General features: G+C 40.3%; 2 protein-coding genes across 4 annotated transcripts in view; one reads left to right on the top strand and one right to left on the bottom strand.

Annotated features, from left to right (window-relative positions):
* The window catches only part of LOC105475354 (coiled-coil domain containing 146), a 191,171-nt gene extending 186,299 nt beyond the window's left edge, over window positions 1-4,872 (bottom strand). Inside the window, exon 1 of the mRNA XM_011730535.3 lies at window positions 4,686-4,872. The gene's annotated coding sequence lies outside the window, so the exon portion shown is untranslated. The remainder of the gene's footprint in view (window positions 1-4,685) is intronic.
* Window positions 4,873-5,142: 270 nt separating this feature from the next.
* The window catches only part of LOC105475357 (family with sequence similarity 185 member A), a 168,302-nt gene continuing 157,124 nt past the window's right edge, over window positions 5,143-16,320 (top strand). For all 3 annotated transcript variants that reach the window (XM_071093985.1, XM_071093986.1, XM_011730543.3), the window contains exons 1-3: window positions 5,143-5,743; window positions 7,784-7,893; window positions 15,150-15,242. In XM_071093985.1, coding sequence (XP_070950086.1) covers window positions 5,293-5,743; window positions 7,784-7,893; window positions 15,150-15,242 — 654 coding nt within the window. In that variant the 5' untranslated portion in view covers window positions 5,143-5,292. The remainder of the gene's footprint in view (window positions 5,744-7,783; window positions 7,894-15,149; window positions 15,243-16,320) is intronic.

Raw genomic sequence — 16,320 nt, 5'->3', positions numbered from 1 at the left:
GCTGCAGCAGGGAGGCAAGGCTGGGACTGCAGACCCAGGCCTCCCACCCCACGGAGCAGCCAGGAGCCCACCCTCCTGGGCGGGGCTACAGCCGCCCAAACCGCAGCTGTAGATCGGAGCATCCCTGTGCTCTTGACGCAGGGCTGGGAGCAGGCAAGATCTGCCCTCTTGGGTGCAGCTGCAGCCGCCCGACCAGCAGCTGCAGACCTGGGCCTCCCACTACACGGAGTAGGCAGGAGCTGGGGAGTCCCGCCCCTTCCGAGTTGGCGTGCAGGAGCTCCCTGGGTGCAGCCGCCACTGCCCTCTCACCCACAGGACCCAGGCATCTCTGTAGCCTGCACCCTCTGGGGCCTGGGAAGGCCCCCCAATCCCTGCAGGCTTGGGGTGTCTGCTCCTGCTGCCTGACCTCTCTCCTTTCCTGGAGCTGGCTCAGATCTTGGAGTGAGGTTGGGGTTGAGCCCTGGGGCCATGAATGGCAGCAGGAGGCAGGCAGATTCTTGGGCGGAAGGGGGCAGGTCCCCAGAAAGGCCCTACCTTCAGTCCAGGGAGGGCCTGAAGGCTGGGGGCCAGCTGCCCATCCTGCAGACCAGTGTGGAGACTCATGGGGCCTCTTCCAGCAGCCCATGGCTACCCACGGACCAATCAGCATGTACTTCCTCTCCTCTGAGGTCCATAAAAGCCCTAGGCTCAGCCAGAGCAGGGCAGAAGCTGGCCAGAGGATGAAAAGGGTGGAGGCATTATGTAAGGACCAGCTGCAGAAAGGAGCTACCCTCTCTGCTGAGAGCTTCAGAGACAACCTGCGGGCAGAGAGGAACCACCTTATCCAGGGCCTGCTCTCCACTGAGAGCTGCAAACAACCGGACAACCAGTAGCAGAGAGGGGCTACCCTCTTCAGGGCCTCCTCTCTAATGAGAACTGAACACTGGACAGATGATCTTCCTACAGAGAGGAGCTACCCACTGTGGGTCTCCTCTGAGCTCTTGTAACACTTAATAAAGCTCATCTTCGTCTTGTTCACCCTTCACTTGTCTGCGTACCTTATTCTTCCTGGATGCAGAACAAGAATTTGGGCAAAGGTGCTGTGGTCACAAAGGTTTCTGGCCAGGAAATTGACATCCCAAAGCTCCCTGACAATAACATGATCAAATGTAGTTTATTGAGGGAATGAAACACTTGAAGAACAATCACTGTAATACACCACATCAATAAATTAGAAGAAAAACCATATGCTCATCTTCATAGATATAGAAAAAGCATTTGACAAAATGCAGCACTCACTCATGATAAAAAGTCTAAGCAAATTAGAAATTAAACTTCCTTAACTTGCTAAAGGGCATCTTTTAAAAATCTACAGCTAACTTCCTAATTGTTGTTGAAATACCCAATGTTTTCCCTCATAAATAGGAAATAAATAAAGGATTTCTGCTTTTGCCACTCCAACTCAATATTGTAGTGGCAGTCTTAGCCAGTGCAATAACACTAGAACAGAAAAGCCATACAGATTAGAAAGGAAGAAATAAAACTGTGTCTATTTGCAGTTTCACATAGAGATTTCAAATAGAATTAGTACCTATATATATTCATTAAATACTTCTCAATGTTGATAGTTATTAGTTAAGATTGTTGAGTTTATTAATATTTCACAAGAATAATAGAAGTCATAAGATATATTTTTAAAATAGTTTATAAATCAGAAAGTTAAATTCTTATGGCTTTTCTCTGAATTCTTTGTTTTGGTTACCTTTTCTTCTGAAAACTCTCTCATGACCTCTGCTGTCCATTTTTTGAACATAAATCATTTAATAAAATATTAATTGACATTTACATCTAGATGGTAAGAAATCCTCTGCCCATCTGATTATTTGAGCCAGTTTTAGGAAACAATATATGCGAAGAAATGCTTTAAAATTGTTTTCTTATATAAATGTAATATATTTTCACTATTGATAACACACAAAAAATTGCAGTAACCACTCATCATATCACTGCTTAAAGATAACCACTGTTATCAAGTAGTATATATCCCTCTGGAATTGTTTCTGTAAAGTATAATTCTATGTTAAATTTATTATTATTATTACACAATTGGGATCATACTGTACATGCAATTTTGTATCTATTCTTGTCACTTTATATATGGAATATTTCCCATATCAAGATATAATGTTTAAATTGTTGCATAATATATCAGATATATAATAATTCATGTAATACTCTCTTATTTGGGAGCATTTAACTTTTTTTTTTGAGACAGTTTCACTCTTGCTGCCCAGGTTGGAGTGCAGTGGTGTGATTGTGGCTCACTGCAACCTCCACCTCCTGCGTTCAAGCAATTCTCCTGTCTCAGCCTCCTGAGTAGCCGGGATTACAGGCATCCGTCACCATGCCCAGCAAATTTTTTTAATTTTTAGTAGAGACAGAGTTTCACCATGTTGGCCAGGCTGGTCTTGAACTCCTGACCTCAGGTGATCCACCCATCTCAGCCTCCCAAAGTGCTGAAATTACAGGTATGAGCCACTGCACCTGGCCAGGGAGCATTTAAATTGATGCAATTATTTTCTTTTACAAGTAACCCTATAAAATGTAATTTCTTGAGTATCCCTAATTTTATGCTTACATTCCCAAAAGTACAATTTCTGAGTCATGGAAAAAGTTTTTCATGCTTATTGCTGAATTGAACTCTAAAAATTTTGTACTAACTTAACACTCCTACCAGAAGTATATGTTCATGACCACAGAAATGACTTTTTAAAACTAAGATGTGAAAATATCTTAGAAACAAACTCTAAATAAGGAGAAAAAAGTTGTATATAATTTTCTACTTATGAGGTGAATAATTTCATTTTTTCTTCAAAGGTGTCAGGAAAATAGAAGGACATTTTGGTAGAGTGATAAAAGGGCCAGATCTTCTAATTGCTTAATCTTAATGTTTCTGAATCTGTTTCCTCATCTATAGTATGAGGAGAATAATTTCCCACTTAATTAGCGAGGATGCAGTGAGATGATGCATGTGAACATGGTTTGACAACTATGTCATATAGATGGAAGATATAACTTTTATTAATCACTGTTTATATGTGGACAGATTTGATACTCATTATACTGTTTTTAAATGTCCATAACTTTAAATATTTTATATCAATCTTAATAATAATTTTCTCCATTTTCAACCTCATGTGATCAGAAAAGTCAATTTTCAATCAATTCTATTTGTTTTTTGAAAAAGTAAAATAATGATTATGCTACATAGAAAATTATAGTTCAGTTGCCAATTCCATTAACTTAGTTTGTCTCAGAAAAGGAAAAATTACCATATAAACAGAATTATCTATTAAGAATTAATATTTAATCTAAAAATGTCTAGTGCCTCTACAGAAAATTTGAGTACATTCTCAACTTCCTTAAACCAGTGCCTTTTTCAAATTTCTTTTCAAAGTTACACCTGTCAGTTTTCACTAAAAAATAGTTTGAAGATTATTTTGAATAATTATAACCAATGAAACACAAAGGCAAGAATAGAACTATTGCAGTGGGCCCTTGCTGAACCTGAGCTAGCACCTATAATGAGTCAGTCCTCACTGAAGGAGGAATGAGGAGGGAAGAAGGACTAGAAAGACAGAAAAGAGGCAATGATAACTTAAGAAAACACTGAATTTTTAAAAAGATAGTGGCTGGCAGAGTACCTGAGACTTGTACCCAGGAGGGCGTTAGCCCAGTCTGTCTATCACGATTGCCCCAGGAATTCTAGTCATTGTACTTGGGCAAGAGCTTCAATTTTTTAAGGCACTTGCATTTTATGAAACGTTAGTGTTTGCAGGTGTCTTGGCTAAATAATTTAGGGAATAAATTTTAGGAGGAAGTAGCGGCACAGAAGGGGAGAGAGAAACCAGGCAGGAAAGAAGAAAATAAGTCTTTCTGTTCCCATTACTTTACTTCCCATAGAATTATACAAGGTAAACACACACACACACACACACACACACACACACACACACCCCTTGTAGGGTCATTGAGAACCATCTTTCTTCATTTTAAAACTAAAGAAACAGGTCTAGGTGACACAGATGAAGCAGTGGCAGAGCCAGGAAAATAATCTGACCCTTGTCCCTGTTCTTTCCACCGCACCATGGTAACTCCCTTTTTTGTGTCTTTTTTTTGTTTTGTTTTTAAACACTCTAAAACTGAGGATCATTTGTAGTCAAAGAGATCAATGCTATTTTCAAAACAAGTTCTGATCTCTCATAATTTTCTTGGTAACTCAGAATCAATGTTAAGTACGTTGAAATAAAAATGCAGTACTTTACACGGTAATTTTGTAGACTGTGCACCACGTTCCCATCCATTTTCTTACTTGATCCTTACAAAAACCCTTTGAGGCAAGGCAAGGCAAGTATTATTATCTTCATTTTTAAAGTGAGCAAATTAAAACCCAAAGAGTAAGGTCACTTAGGGTCAGGAAGGAGCCAGTACTCTATTCCTATATTTGAAATATAGGAGGGAATACACTTCCAAAGAGGCAATTCCCTCAAAAAGCACCAAGAGTAAAGGCTCTTTACTCTCTTGCCAAGGCATTCTCTATCCCCTGGAGACGCCTGCACTAGGTTAGTGAAGCATGGGTCTTGACACCCACAGAGGTTACTCCTAGTTTGCACCTAGTTGTCATCTTAAAAAGCGCAGTTTCTTACCCCTTCCCTTGGTCCTGATCCTTATTTTAGGCTTTTTGGGATTTGGCCTCCTGGGTCTCACTTCGAAGCTCCACCCTCGCCAAACAAGAAGTCGCGTCCTTGGTATCCAAGGTGACCGCGCAGCTTTACCCACGTTGCCCCTTTCGTGCTTTCCATTGGCCAGTTGGACTCCTATGTACCGCCCCTCCAATAGCCAATGGTCTTGAGGCAAAGGGCGCCCGCCTTTCCCAGGGAGTCTAACACATGCCCTTTTACCCGCGCTCCCCTGCGCATTGCCTCCTGGGATATGTGGTTTCTAAGATGCGAGAGCTCTGCGATGTTCCACCCCTTTACAACTACCTATCCCGTCCGCCTTAGCGAAAGGGGCGGGCGTAGGCTAGGAGTCCGGGTCAGAGTTTACAGCTTTCAAATTGCAACTTGCCTCTGGGGCTTGCGTGGCTGATGTTTAAATTGCCTAGTCAAGCGAACCGGCTCCCTCTTGCTTCAGCAAACCCTGACAGACATCTCCTATTTGACTTGAGGCGGCATAGTGGCCAAGTCGATTGGCCGTGGCAAGTGACCCTCCCTGTAGCTGAAGTGTTCTAAGGACTGGAGAGAGGGGCGCGCCATGCTTGCCCCCTGCTCAGGTTGGGAGCTTGGCTGCCTCCGTCTCTGTCTCCGTCAGGTCCGATTGTGGGCTGGCGCTGGGCGCTGGGCTTCCTGGGCTTGCCAAGCCAGGCCGTACGGCTCAGGTCGGGGCAAGCCCTGGCCCGGATCGGAGGCTGAGGTCCCTCCGCCTGGCCCGGCGCGCCGGACTCTAAAGGAGTGGACGCTGCAGGTGAGCCCGTTCGGTCGGCTGCGGGCGCGGCTCCCGTGCCACCTGGCCGTGAGGCCCTTGGACCCCCTCACCTACCCGGATGGCGACCGCGTGCTGGTCGCGGTGTGTGGCGTGGAGGGCAGCGCGCGGGGCCTGGACGGCCTGCAGGTGAAGTACGACGAGGCTCTGGAGGAGATGGCCATTTTGTCTGACACTATCGACCCCCAGGCGTTCGTGGAGGTGAACGCGCCCCTGAAGTTTGGCAAGTGAAATGAAGTGAAAACGGGTTTGGGTCCCAGGGCACGCACAGTGAACTTACTAAATTTGGTCGACTTGCACTTTTCATTGGTCCTGGCTTTCTAAACCTAATTTACAGTTGGCACCTTCGGAAATGCACCTTTTCCTCTGTTCTATTCTTGAGTATCCGAGTAGTATTTAAAAATTAGGTTGCCTAACTAAAAATTTGTTATAGAAATTTTATACATCGAATGGAAACATGATTTGGTATAATCCAGGTCAAATTATATTTCTGGAGCCGCTTGTGTTCTCCTTTATCCTGTTGTCATTAGCAAACTGGCTTATTTTTCAAGGTTGAAGTTTCTTGACAATTCATTCAATGGTATGGCAGTCCATCTACATTTCCCCTTACTCACAGCCTGGGGGTGTGTCCCAAAACAGCCCTGTCAATAGGATGTTCCGTTTATCACCTGGTTTGAGTATTTGGTTTGAGACAGGCACCCAGCTTCTTACTGTTATGTTTCCATTCTTTTTGGCCTAAGTTTTCCATGAGTAACAAGCTTTGAAGAAAAACACATAGTAAGCCTGCCTAGGAAACTTCAATAATAATGCCTGCAAAATAACCTTTCCTAGGTTTTTGGGTTCTGCGTTATTTCCTAAATGGCAAGCCACTGTGTACACACACTTTTCTAGGAAGGGCTCCCCAGACTGTTATTCTTCCTGCAACTGAAGGAAGATATTGATGATGATGATAATAATAATAGCATTTAGCATTTTTAAGATCATCTTTTATAATGCTTACAGTTGCACCAAATAGCAGATACTGTAGTCCTCCCTTATCCACCGTTTGGCTTTCTCAGTTTGTTACCTGCCTCAACTGTTGTAGGAAAATATTAAGATATTTTGGCAGATCACAGTAATATAACTTATTACAGTATATTGTTATAATTGCTCTATTATTGTTGCTCATCTCTTACTATGCCTAGTTTATAAATTAAACTTGGTCATTGATATGTATATAGGAAAAAACATAGAATATATAGGATTTGGTACTATCTGTGGTTTCAGGAATCCAGTGGGGCGGGGGTGGGTCTTGTCTACTTTAAGAGAAATCATCAATATTTATGTTAATTCCAAATTAAATATCAGTGTTTTTAATTTTTAAAATTTGTATACAGAGATGCCTGCAGTTACATCTTAAATAGACAGCCAAGGATGGCATTTGTGATTCCTTATTTTCCAAACTTTCTTCATATACCACTTCCATTTGTCCACAATCTTGTGGGGGTTTGTTTTTGAGACTGCATCTCTCTCACTCTTTCACGCAGGCTGGAGTACAGGGGCACAATCATGGCCCACTGCAGTCTCGACTTCACGGTTTTAAGTGACCTTCTCACCTCCGCCTCCTGAGTAGCTGGGACTACGGTGTATGCTACCATGCCCAGCTAATATTTTTATTTTTTGGTAGAAATGGAGTTTTGCCACATTGCCCAGGCTGGTCTTGAACTCCTGGGCTTCAGGTAATCTTCCTTCCTTGGCCTCCCAAAGTGCTAGTATTACAGGCATGAACCACTGCTCATGGCCTGATCTTGTAGTTTTAATAGTATATATTAGGTTTTCCAAAGTTGTTCCCATTTTTAAAAAATTACTTCAAATACCTTGTGATATAGCTGCATGATAATATTTTCATTTTCTAGGTATGAAAGGTTAGACATAGGATTTGAAAACCTAAGTCATGATCATATATACTGGGCAAGAGGCTTCTACAGTCTTTCACAGGAGTACTTACCAGAATTGCAGTCTCCTTTACTTCCCATCTATGTTAGTTCTCTTTAGATGATTTAGGCCAGTAGAAATAACTGCTCTGTTTCTAAAAACTGGCAGAAAGGCTATTGTATTTGGTCCCGTTGCCATGATAGAAGACCCCTTACCTTTAGAGTATGCCCTTTCCAGGATTCGGCAATATTATGGACATAACTGAGGAGTTGGATTTCTGGGGGTACTAAAATGCTTTGGAGCTTATAAATTGCAGTACTAACGTGCTTTCTTCTTTTTTGACTTCTAGGTTTAGATATCAAGTCATCAGGGTCTGGCTGTGTAAAAGTTCAAAGTATTGAGTGTGATAATTGCAAAATTGAAACAGAGCATGGGACTAGCGTCTTGCAGTCTGTTAAGGTATAGCATTTTTCTAATTTTATTTCACTGTTATTTTTTTAAAATCCTTAAGCTATGAATCGTACTATCAAACTCAAGAGATTCTTCTATTTTTCAGAACATTGTCATTTATTCATCTCTCAGAAAGTCCTTGGCAAACATTTTGTCTTGAAATCAGTTCTAGTAAAGTACAGAGGTTATAGCAGTTTTGAGGTTTTGCCTCAAATTTCTTTTTCATTTAATTTCAAAGTGTACAGTGATACTAATAGTATTTTCCTAGTATTCTGAAATCTTACTAAAGAAATTTTAGTTTCCATGAATGATTTTCTTCTATTTTATTAAAGAGTAAGGCAGAATCTTTATGCACTGTAAATGTGCTTAAATATTAGATTACTTTAATCACATTTTTAATGTACTAGGTAGCTCATTACTTAAGGATTAAGTAGTTATTTGTGCAAAGTAACATATGATTCATCTTGTTTTGTAATTAACTTTTTTTTTTTTTTTTTGAGATGGAGTCTTACTCCATTGCCAGGCTGGAGTGCAGTGGTGCAATCTTGGCTCACTGCAACCTCTGACTCCCTGGTACAAGCAATTCTCCTGCCTCAGCCTCCTGAGTAGCTGGGATTACAGGCATGTGCCACCATACTCAGTTACGTTTTGTATATTTAGTAGAGATGGGGTTTCACCATGTTGGCCAGGATGGTCTTGATCTCCTGACCTCGTGATCCGCCCGCCTCAGCCTCTCAAAGTGCTGGGATTACAGGCATGAGCCACTGCGTCTGGCTGTAATTAATTTTTTTTTTATTTTTTAATTTTTTTTGAGACAGGGTCTCACTCTGTCACCCAGGCTGGAATGCAGTGTGTGATCTTGGCTCACTGTAACCTCAACCCCCTAGGCTCAAGCGATCTTCCCACCTCAGCCTCCCAGGTAGCTGAGACCACAGGTGGGCGCCACTATGCCTGCCTAATTTTTTTAAAATGTTTTTTTGTAGAGACAGGCTCTCACTGTATTGCCCAGGCTGGTCTTGAACTCATGGACTCAATTGATCCTCCTGCCCTGGGCTCATAAAGTGCTGGGATTACAGGTGTTAGTCACCATGCCTGACCTATATTTAATTTTTTAAAAATTAGACTGGTGTCAGTTGTAAATAGTTTGAAATACCTCTCTGATAGGTACTAGCTTATCGTTACTCTTAGTGCTTCTTGCATTTGCATAGTCAAAACTTGATACTTTTGTGAACTTTGAAAGCATGCAGTTTTGTTGAAGTCAGTCATCTTTGCTTCATAATTGCAAAATATTTTCATTTTTAGATTTCTAAACACTAGTTAGAATTAATAATTTGATGCATTTTTAATTTTTACATTTTTTTCTTTCATCCACCTTTATTTGCGTATCTGCTATCAGCATCTGTCCACATGTGAATCATTTCAAATAAATTTAGTGGCACAAATATCATAAAAGATTCACATTACCATCACAAGTCCTTTTAGCACAATGAGTTGGTTCAGATTCTTGTTGTAAAACATTGTGCAATAAGGTCTTCATGTTGAATGACTAACTGGGTAAGGATATCATAATTCTTTTTTGTCCTTAGAAATATTTTGTTCAGTCGTTGATACTTAAGTTTCAGAAAACTAATCTAGACTTGTCCTCTGAAGACTCAAGAGTTTGAGATTTCCAATTTCACGATCAAAATTAGAATCTAGTATACTGCTGTCTCTGCATTTATGTTTTGATTAATCTGATAGTTCTGAAAGATCTTTCTCTGTTGATTTTCTTCTTTTATGCCATTGTAGGCATAAAATTAGAAATGGTTTCTTAGCCTTGGCACTATAAACCTTTTCAGCCAGGTAATTCTTTGTTGTGGGGGCCTGTCCTGTGCAGTATAGGATGTTTAGCATCATCTTTGGCCTCTACCTTTTAGATGCCAGTAGCATGCTCCTCAGTTGTGACAAGGGAAAATGTCTCCAGACATTGCCAAATGTCTTCTGGAGATAAAATCATCTCCAGTTGAGAATGATTGCTTTATGCAAGTCCATCATTCTTCTGTTTTCTTATTATTTTAGTGTTTTTAAAAAACATATTTGGGAATAATTTATGAATAATGATGAAATAACTCCTAGGATGATGAATTAGCAAAAAAATACAATAAATGAAATAAGAACACTATTATCCCATAATGTATTTTAGATTTATAAGAGTCCAGTGGACCGATAATGGTAATTACAGGTTAGAATGAGTTTTGTTCTATTTTTTTAAAAGTAAGTACATTTTCTATTTGTTCTTGAAAGACCTCCCAAGAAATAACAGAAATCATAAAATATCAGTTCTTACAAATAAAATAGCTCAAAACAAGAAATTCATGAAAAATTAGGCTTGTGGATACTAATGATATACCAAGGGTTAAGAGAATTATCATTGAGATCATAGGATTTAACTAACTTCAATTCACAAATGAGAACACTTTGGTAAAATATCTGGTTTAAGTTTTAAGTATCATACAATATCATTACCTTGAATTAGTGATCACCTGTTAATATGTTTCTCTTTCATTAACTTAAGGACTTGAAATATAGTTGATCTACCTAATAAAAAAAATTTTTTTTTTGAGATAGAGTCTCCCTCTGTTGCCCAGACTGGAGTGCAATGGCACGATCTCAGCTCACTGCAACCTCCTCCTCCTGGGTTCCAGTGATTATCCCAGCCACAGCTTCCCCAGTGGCTGGGATTACAGGCACCTGCCATCATGCTCGGCTAATTTTGACCAGGCATGTTGGCCAGGGTTAGTCTTGAACTCCTGTCCTCACATGATCTGCCCACCTTGGCCTCCCAAAGTTCTAGGATTACGGGTGTGAGCCACCATGCCCGGCCCTACATAATAAAATTTTTATAGCAATAATAATAACTACTGTTAATAAGTCCTTATTATGTACCAGGAATCTTAGCTAAACCTTCATTTAATGCTTGAATTTTCTCCATTTTATGAAGCAAGAAACTAGAAGGCACCAAGAGATTGAGGAACTCACTTGCGTTCACATAGATAAAAAAATTGAGCTGGGATTTGACCTTGGGTCGTTCTGATTTCCAAGCTCATGCTCTTTCCGCCTTTCTTTATTGTCCAGGCAAAACATATGGTAAGACCACATTTGTGCAGCATCCTTAAGAATAAGATAAGTGCCGGGCGCGGTGGCTCACGCCTGTAATCCCAGCACTTTGGGAGGCCGAGGCGGGTGGATCACAAGGTCAGGAGATCGAGACCATGGTGAAACCCCGTCTCTACTAAAAATAGAAAAAATTAGCCGGGCGCGGTGGCGGGCGCCTGTAGTCCCAGCTACTCAGGAGGCTGAGGCAGGAGAATGGCGCAAACCCGGGAGGCGGAGCTTGCAGCGAGCCGAGATTGCGCCACTGCACTCCAGCCTGGGCGACAGACCAAGACTCTGTCTCAAAAAAAAAAAAAAAAAAAAGAATAAGATAAGTGAACTTTTTTTTTTTTTTTTTTTTTTTTTTTTTTTTTTTTTTTTTTGAGACGGAGTCTTGCTCTGTAGCCCGGGCTGGAGTGCAGTGGCCGGATCTCAGCTCACTGCAAGCTCCGCCTCCCGGGTTTGCGCCATTCTCCTGCCTCAGCCTCCGGAGTAGCTGGGACTACAGGCGCCCGCCACCTCGCCCGGCTAGTTTTTTGTATTTTTAGTAGAGACGGGGTTTCACCGTGTTAGCCAGGATGGTCTCGATCTCCTGACCTCGTGATCCGCCCGTCTCGGCCTCCCAAAGTGCTGGGATTACAGGCTTGAGCCACCGCGCCTGGCCGATAAGTGAACTTTTTAGGCAACAGACCCTTAACTAATTGAATGTCACACATTTGTAGTTTTTAAATGCAGTGTAATTTGTTTTCTAAATAATTTCTGATTTATTTAAACATTTAACTATTTGGTTTTATGTTTTTAAACATTTTATAATCAATTTCACATTTTTTTGGGAATTACATGAGCTTTAAATTATAACAGTAGCTCTTATTATTTTTGAACCTTAGACCTCTTAGAAAATCTAATAATTATCTCCTTAAGAAAAAAATGCACATATCTATGAAGTTTTGCTTATAATTTTGTAAGTTCATGTGAGCTTGGTTAAGAGTTCTTGACTTAAAACAACAAGTGTGCTCCTGCTGTCGCCCAAGATGCCGAAAGGAAAGAAGGCCAAGGGGAAGAAGTTGGCTCTGGCCCCTGCTTTTGTGAAGAAGCAGGAGGCCAAGAAATCAGTGAATCCCCTGTTTGAGCAAAGGCCTAAGAATTTTGGCATTGGACAGGACATCCAGCCCAAAAGATACCTCACCTGCTTTGTGAAATGGCCTCGCTATATCAGGTTGCAGCGGCAGAGAGCCATCCTCTATAAGCAGATGAAAGTGCCTCCTGCGATTAACCAGTTCACCTAGGCCCTAGACGGCCAAACAGCTACTCAGCTGCTTAAGCTGGCCCACAAATACAGACCAGATACAAAGCAAGAGAAGAAGCAGAGGCTGTTGGCCAGGGCCAAGAAGAAAGTTGCGGCCAAAGGGACCTCCCCACTGAGAGACCACCTGTCTTTCGAGCAGGAGTTAACACCGTCACCACATTGGTGGATAACAAGAAAGCTCAGCTGGTGGTGATTGCGCACAACATGGATCCCATCGAGCTGATTGTTTTCCTGCCCGTCCTATGTCATAAAATGGGGGCCCCTTGCTGCATTATCAAGGGGAAGGCAATACTGGGATGTCTAGTTCACAGGAAGACCTATACCATTGTTGACTTCACACAGGTTAACTCGGAAGACAAAGGAGCTTTGGCTAAGCTGGTGGAAGCTATTGGGACGAATTACAATGACAGATACAACGAGGTCCACCGTCACTGGGGCGGCAATGTCCTGGGTCCCAAGTCTGTGGCTCACATTGCCAAGCTCGAAAAGACAAAGGCTAAAGAACTTGCTACGAAACTGGGTTAAGTGTACACTGTTGAGTTTTCTGTACATAAAAGTAATTAAAAAATAAAAACAACAAGTGCTTTGGGGATAGTCTTTTCAAAGGCTTATCGCATATTTGATAAGGAGTATATTAAATATAATTTGACTTCAGACTCATGTCTCTGGACATAACATAGTTAACTGTGCTATAATACAGACCTTTTTTTTTTTTTTTTTTTTTTTTTTTTTTTAAAGAGACAGGGTCTTCATGTGTTGCCCAGGCCAGAGTGCAGTAGCACGATCCTAGCTCACTGAATCCTCAAACATCTGGGCTCAAGTGATCCTCCCAAATAGCTGGGAAATACAAGCATGTGCCACCATGCCTGGCTTTTTTTTTCTTTTTTTTTAAAGAGAAAGGTTCTTGTTATATTGCCCAGGCTGGTCTCAAACTCCTGGCCTGAAGTGATCCTCCCACTTTAGTGTCTCAAAATTCTGAGATTACAGGTATGAACCACTGCACCCCAGCCAAGATCTTTTTAAGAATGAGTAATTTTGCCCTCTTCACTAAATTTTCTGAAATTTACTCCTGGGCTATTTTACCTAAGGTTTTACTATTTTTCCTCCTAAGTAAAGCAACTAGAAGCCATATAGTTGTTTTGAGTTTTTGTCTCCCTGCTTTTTAGATATTTCTCTGCAGTTGCTGATGATAGTGGTGAGTTTCCTTTGCTATTTTTTTCCCTCTGCAGCTTCTGCTATTTACCTATTATCTCTTTATAACTGTAACAAAACTAAAGACATATATAATGATTAAGGGAAAATAAACTAACAAAAAAAAAACAGGCTAGGCCGGGTGCAGTGGCTCATGCCTGTAATCCCAGCACTTTGGGAGACCGAGGTGGGAGGATCACGAGGTCAGGAGATCGAGACCATCCTGGCCAACATGGTGAAACCCCATCTCTACTAAAAATACAAAAAATTAGCCGGACATGGTGGTAGGTGCCTGTAGTCCCAGCTACGTGGGAGGCTGAGGCAGGAGAATCGCTTGAACCCGTGAGGCGGAGCTTGCAGTGAGCTGAGATCACGCCACTGCACTCCATTCCGGGCAACAGAGCGAGACTCCATCTCAAAACAAAAACAAAAAACAACAACAGACCAAACATCTAATGGCTCATATATATTATGAGTTTATTTCTTACTTGTGTCCAGGTGTGTGGGTGGGTCTTTTTCATTCAGTGATTCCAGGTTCCTTCCATCTTCCGGCTCTGCCATCTTTTAGAGCCTTGTTATTCTCTGGACCCACTTGGTGGAATGAGAAGAGCACAGAGAAGGCACAACTTGTTCTAAAAGCACCAACCTGGAAATGGCATATAGCATTTCCACTTACGTTCCCTTAGTAAGAGCTTAACAACACATAAGAGGTAAAGGAAGCTGGAAAATGTGGTCTTGCCATGGGTCAAGCTATACTGTTTTACTTTGGAAAAAAATGGATTTTGGTGAGCCAATAGTAGTGTTTGCCATAGTTTCCATGTCCAAAACCAAGTCACTGACACACACATACTTTTGTCTTCTGTCTTGCAGAATAGGCTAACTGGCTTGTGACTGCTGTTTTGTGCTCGGAGGCACTTTTACTTAGTTTCTGGGATGTGTTGCGCTAGAAGGTTTAAGTGGGCTGTTACCCTAAGTGTATTCTGTCCTTCAGACCACTCCAGCCTTAAGCATGTTGGCTTTGGAATCGTACAGAGCTTGATTCTAATTGTTACTTTCGGTTTTGGGTTTTTTTCCCTGTGTCACCCTGATAAAGTGATTTACCTTTCTGAATCTTGGTATTCTTCCTCTGTAAAATGGGGAAAATGTAATACTTCTCTCTCTGGTTTGTCATGAGGATTAAATGATAGTTCATGTGAAGTAGCTAACATGGTATCTGGTGCAGAGAAAATGCCAAGTAAGTGATAACTATTATTGTTATTAATGATGAACAGTAACAATGATTATTATTGTCATCTTCATCACTGTGGATATTTAGTTAGTTGGTCACAGTGATTTATTTAGTTAGCTGGTCACAGTGATTTTTGATTCCCAAGTCCTTCTTCAGTGAAGCTACCAGAATACCCAAGTATCTCTTGTTTTTCCCTTTGAGTCCAGGTGGCTTATTTAACCCCTTTAATAGCAGTTGACATTTTTTTCCAGTTGATGTCATTATTCGAAGCAGTGAGTTTCTATATCATTCCTTATTATTCTTTTGTTGCTTTGTCAGTATTAATACAGAAATGTTGAAAATATTTCACTAGTGTAAGTCAAACTTACTCTCTTTTTCACTATATGTATTTTTTAATTTGTCTTTCAGGGTCAAAAATTGCATGTTCAAACAAAAGGAGGCAAAGTGATCTGTCTGGGAACAGTTTATGGAAATATAGATATTCATGCATCAGATAAAAGTGTAAGATTGCAACTTTCTTTTTTTTTTTTTTTTTTACTAATTGCAACTTTGCTTCCATTTGGCTCACCAAGTGGGTAGGTTCTACAAAGTTCGTAGCATAACATTCCCTTTTTAATGCATTTTAGTTCATAAGTAAATTCAAATTTGAAATTGAAGTGATTAAATAATATACAACTTAAGTTTTAGTTTGTGGTTTAATACTTTTGACAGTTACTTAGTTCCTAATCAATAAAAACTTAAATGCTTACTATTTAACTCTAGTTCTGAAAAGACTTTTATTTTTATGATCATAGATTAAAATAGATCATTAAGTAATATCACCAGTAACTGGATTGGATTTTTCTTGTGTTAGGTTTATTTGAGTATTTTCTAAGACCTTTTTACTTCGCCCTTAGGCAAGTTGAGGGGTGTTTCAAAACTCAGCTTTCTTCGGTATTTTCCACAAGGTGGCACCATTAGATAGCTTTATTGCTCTCTCAGAGCTTTTTTGTTTTTAGCAGCTATTGGGATTTTAGTTGTTATAGAAAGATAGTTTGTATTTTTTAATCAACTCCTTTTGTAGCCTTTGGTCATTTAGCATAGTATTAAGAGTAAAGGTATAATTTTGGCATTATAAATTGTCATTTAAAATATGTGATTGATAATATATCTTTGAGAAAAAGTTTCCTTTTATTTTACATTTACACAATTTGCAAGAGTCTTTTTGTTTCCTATAAATTTGCTAAATTCTATAGTCGGCTTTATTTTCAGATAATTGGTGGAGAAGAGTTGTGAGCATATTGTATATGTAGATTATTGTTGGCATAATTAAACAAGATAGATTATAACAGTAATTGTTTCTGTTGTTTTATCTTCCTTCACCTTCCTACAAATTTGCTAAATTCCATAGTCAGCTTTATTTTCAGATAATTGGTGGGGAGGAGTTATGAGCATATTTTATATGTAGATTATTATTGGCATAATTAAACAAGGTAGATTATAACAGTAATTGTTTCTGTTGTTTTATCTTCCATCACCTTTCTCTCAGACCCCGTGGGAGGTTGTTCAAACCTAAACATTTAAAAATACTGTGTAAATT

The sequence above is a fragment of the Macaca nemestrina genome, chromosome 4 (genome assembly GCF_043159975.1).
Source record: "Macaca nemestrina isolate mMacNem1 chromosome 4, mMacNem.hap1, whole genome shotgun sequence".
NCBI lineage: Eukaryota > Metazoa > Chordata > Mammalia > Primates > Cercopithecidae > Macaca > Macaca nemestrina.
Note: the sequence above shows the minus strand (reverse complement) of the source record. Positions and strands in the feature narration are given on the sequence as shown.